This window comes from Nansenia antarctica, assembly GCF_963989245.1.
Source record: "Nansenia antarctica genome assembly, chromosome: 7".
NCBI lineage: Eukaryota > Metazoa > Chordata > Actinopteri > Argentiniformes > Microstomatidae > Nansenia > Nansenia antarctica.
In genome coordinates this window covers 7,027,629-7,032,628 of record NC_137677.1, presented here as the reverse complement: position 1 = coordinate 7,032,628, position 5,000 = coordinate 7,027,629, and the positions used below count along the sequence as shown (strand labels likewise).

The following is a 5,000-nucleotide window of genomic DNA, read 5'->3' as shown; positions in this document are numbered from 1 at the left end:
CTCCTCCTTATCCAGCCCACTTCATCCACCTCTCAATCGTCTGGTTGTTCTTGTCGCTTCACCTTCTGTTATGCTTTCAGTCGGTTATGAAGTTGTTCTCATTCGGTAGTTTTTACTTTATTATCGTTCTGTTTGTTTACCCCTGTTTGTATGCCATCTCATTATTTCTTTTCAGTTGTTTGCCATCCCCATAGCGATTTGCATGTTGTCCATTCTGATTCGCCGGGGCTGGAGCCGACTCCCAGGTGGGTGTGTCCACGGCTGTGTGTGGGTGTGTGTGTGTACGTGTGTGTGTGTGTGTGTGTGTACGCGTGCGTGAGTGTGTGTCCGTGGCTGCTGTGTGTGTGTCGACGATGACGCAAATGTCAATGATGAACGCAGCGAGACAGAGAGCATGTGTTCCTGTTATAGGAAGACAATATCATTAGAGGACTGGTGAGTCAGATATCAATCTGCACAAATCCAGTTTCACTACACTCCTCCACCACAGAGCCTGCCCCGCTGACGTCAACGAGAGCTGTGGGTCCTCACACAGACACAGCTGTTTCCTCCCCCTCCCTCTTCATGTCCAAGGAGTGCCTGATATAAAATCAAATCTATCAAAAATCATATGACTAGGCCTGGGGTTTCATGATAATTGGAGGCTGATAATTGATGGTAGTCGAGCTACTAAAACCATTCACAAGAGGTACTATATGTCCTGACGCAGACACAACTATCTCCCCCCCTATCTCACCCTCTCTCTCTCTCTCCCCCTTTTCTCCACAGGCGCGAGGGGAGTCAGTGGGGATTTGCTCTCTGCTGTTATCAGCTGGGTGAGTGTGTCCCTGGCTGTCACTCACCCTGTCACTCACCCTCGCTAGCCTGGTGACGACGCCTCACACACACACACACACACACACACACACACACACACATGACCGACGCACTTTACACACTTTACACACTCTTTTCATTTGATGTGTGACATTTGATGTGTTGAGTTTGTGTGTGTGTGTGTGTGTGTGTGTGTGTGTGTGTGTGCGTGTGTGTGTGTGTGTGCGCGTGTGTTCTCCTTAGGGTTGGGGGAGCGCTCTATAGCATTGACAGCATGCCGGACCTCCGCAAGAGGAAAGCCATGCCTCTAGTCAGAGATCTGGTGAGTTTCCACCTTGCTCCTCTCCTTTTCCATCCCTCCCTCCCTCCCTCCCTCCCTCCCTCCCTCCCTCTACCCTGCTGTCACAGTCTGTGAGGACAGGCCCGGGGCCCGTGGCCAGGGGTAGGGTGACGCAGCCATGGTTCTCCCCCCTGATTGACACTGAGGCCTGGGAGAGGCTGTCAAACGCAAGGCCACGTGACGCCACCCACTCACCCTGTCCTCATGCCTCCCCTGGCACTCTCACTGGTGCTCTAGATATACGTATGTGAGAGGCTTCATGAAATCCTGGCAAACTATTACAGCATTCTCCTCCCACTACATCATATCGATACGGCCCACTGTCTCTGGTCTGTCCCCAAATGATGTATCGATAAAGATGGGGTAAAATGGTGCAGATTATGAAAGGGTAAGAATTTAAGGGTGATGGAATTATTGGGGGTACATATGGATTTACTGAGGCGGGAGAGAGAGTGTCTGTCAGACAAGACAGACTTTCTGCTCTCTAACAAGCTGTTTAGGCTATTACGCTCACAGGGAATAGATGGAATAGATAGATGGCCTGAGAACGAGCCAATTGATCTGACTTCCTGTCTGGAGGTGACGGGCCTGGGGTCTGTCAGGCTGGAGACGGGCCGTATCAGCTCGCTCCATTCCAGAGTGCTCCGGAGTGAAACATTACCATACAGGACTAAACAGCTCAGCAGTCTGTCTCTATTAATCCGCCTTACTGTCACACAAGCACACACACACACACACACACACACACGCACACACACACACACACGCACACACACACACACACACACGTACACATGTACGCATGCACGCATGCACACACACACGCACACACACACACACACACACACACATGTACGCATACACGCATGCACACACACACACACACACACACACACACACACACACACACACACACACACACATACAGACAAACTGCCTGAGTCAGTCTTCAAGGTAATGTGCTGCTGAGCTCCATCTGAATGTGTTACAAACCCAGACTAATCCACCCAGTATATTCAGCAGACAACTGAAGTCTGGGCTGAAGTCTGGTGCCCCCCCGTCCCCGTCCCAACCTGTGTAATATCCTTTTATCTAGTTATCTGGCTGTGTATGTTTGTCATCAGCCCACCGTCCCAAAATATAATGACTTATACAACAAAGCTCATAGAAATCCTAGTTATGAGCTCCAATTGACTTCCTGCAATAGTCTCTTTTGGGTCAAAACGCATCATTGTGAAACAATTCCAGGATATATTCATATCCAGCTTGATATTTGGATATCTATGGCCGTCGGAGTTTGTCAATGACAATGGCTGACAAGAAATATACACAAAAATAATAGTTTTAACCGCAGTGTACAGTTTAGTGAGTTCTATAGTACAATAGTCTCACTAAGTCAGACTCTCCACTCAGAGGACAGTCTGACCATGCACCCAATGTTGTCTGCGGATGAAAGGCGAGATCCATCGGGTGAAGTTCACCAGATAAACGGGTCTTCTTGACCCATAGAGAGGAGTCGATAAGGTGCTGGAAACAGATGCGGATGTGGATTTCAAACACCATTATTTTTGGCAAAACTGAAAAACCAAAAACCATAAAAAAACAGAATTATGTCGAAAACTTCTTCAGGTAAATCCACGTTTTAATTTAGCATCACATGTGCAAATCGGGCACCCGCGGAAGGGGTAGGGTCAGCGTTAGCAGAGCTGCAGGGAAAACGTTTTTTGCGACGTGGTTTTGGCGACGAGGACTTTTAGCGACGACTGCGCCCCCAGAATCTCAATCGAAAGATGAGATTTTGGGATCCGAGATTACCGGTATATATATATACAGTAATTCTATGGTCAATGACTAGAGGTCATTGACCCCTTTTAACTGTTGTGTCTCTCCTCCTCCTCTCCTCTGTCCTTCACCTGCCCTGGCTCTGTAACAGGCTATGGTGAGTAATATCGGGTCTGACTCACTGACAAATGAATACAGTTTGTTTTTGTTGAGTCATGCTGGTTTAGTAAGCTCCCACGGGGATTGATGTCCAGCATTTTCCATTCAGATAACACATAGTCACCACGTGTCTGTCTTAAAACAGTTGAGGAGACTATTGCTAGACCTGGAGATTCTTTTTTTGGTTCAGTAAGATTGTACTGTGTATCATGAGAAATAGACTTTTCGTTTTTTGCCAACACAGTGATATTAAAGGCTGAACTAGGTTTAGAAATGCTTATTGGTTGAATTTCAGCCCCTTGTGGCCTTGAAGCTGCTTGTTTATCTTTCAATCGTATCTACATTATTTTCTCTTTCATTCCTTTCCCTCTCTCTCCCATGTGTGTTTTCATCCCTTTTTCTCGTTCCTGTCTGTCCGTCCTCAGTCCCTGGTGCAGAACTCTAGGAAGGCAGGAATCACATCGGCGCTGGCCTCCAGCACCCTGCAGAACGAAGAGCTGGTGGGTGAACGGAGCTTTACTAACATACCTTCATAGTATCTACACCTTTAATGTACCTAATGTTGTACCTTCATAATATCTACCTTTAATGTACCTTCATAGTATCTACACCTTTACTGTTGTACCTTCATAGTATCTACACCTTTACTGTGGTACCTTCATAGTATATACCCTTTAATGTTGTACCTTTGGTTACCTTACATTATCTTATTACCTGAATTCTGTGTATTGCCCTCATTTGTGCCATTCATGGATTCCTCCTCTGCTCTATCCTGGGTCCGTTCCTCTCTCCTCTGACCCCTCTCTCCTCCCCCCTGTAGAAGAGTCATGTGTATAAGAAGACCCTGCAGGCGCTGATCTACCCCATCTCCTGCACCACGCCCCACAACTTCGAGGTGTGGACCGCCACCACGCCCACCTACTGCTACGAGTGCGAGGGGCTGCTGTGGGGCATCGCCCGGCAGGGCATGCGCTGCACGGAGTGCGGGGTCAAATGTCACGAGAAGTGCCAGGACCTACTCAACGCAGACTGCCTGCAAAGTAAGCACCACGTTGATGATGCAGGATTTTTTTTGTCCGATCAGATCGCTTCGTTGGTCCAAATTTGAGGTCAATGCGGAGAGACTGGGCAGAAAAAAAAATACTGCAAGTCTGTTTTGGTTCCTTAAGTTGATTCCGAAACAATGTTTGGACAGATAATGGGTAAATAATATGGTACTAGTTGCCCCCCGATACAAAATATGGGATTCGTTCTGGCAAGGACCTTAAAATGAACCCTGTGACTGACTGGCTGTGTATGCTACTGGGGGATTTGAGTGGTTGAGCTTAATGCGAGGCCTCTGGCTATCTTTGTCAGACTTCATCTCCAGACTGTCCTCCGCTTCGCTATCCGATGGACCATCTATCTCCTCCCATCTCTCCTCCCACCCACCTCGCCCACCTCGTCCTCCCGCCGCCTCGTCCTCTCCCTCTCCCGCTCCTCCGGCTCGTGCGCTGTTTATCTTGTTTGGTTTCTCTTGAAAAGGAAATGAAAAGACATTTGTCTTCCCTGACATCCTGTCCTCTTCACCTTTTTCCGACTCGTTCTTCTGGGGCCCTTGCGGGTCTGCAGATAGGTTCTGCCAGAGCCACTTCATCAATCAGAAGCTGCGTCCAACTCGGCCGTGTTGTGATGTCGGAGGATAAGGGCACATACCGTATAGATGCGATGTTTTTTGTGCGTCGTCTTTGTACAAGTTTACGCAGCATTTGTTTGTATTGGGTATGTTAAATATATATGTTATGGACGGTACATGTGGGAATACGGTACATGTGGGAAAACTAGGGTTAGGGTTAGGTGCTAGGGTGCTACGGTAAGGGTTAGGATTAGGGTTAGGGTTAGACATGCCAGCATGTACCAAGTC

The 5,000-nt window shown here is 48.0% G+C and overlaps 1 protein-coding gene across 1 annotated transcript in view; it reads left to right on the top strand.

The window, feature by feature from the left end:
• unc13a (unc-13 homolog A (C. elegans)) overlaps positions 1-5,000 on the top strand; it is a gene marked incomplete at both ends in the record, with an annotated part of 53,607 nt that overhangs the window by 17,930 nt on the left and 30,677 nt on the right. Inside the window, 4 exon segments of the mRNA XM_080536042.1 lie at positions 769-815; positions 1,060-1,138; positions 3,523-3,597; positions 3,918-4,137. Coding sequence (XP_080392168.1) covers positions 769-815; positions 1,060-1,138; positions 3,523-3,597; positions 3,918-4,137 — 421 coding nt within the window.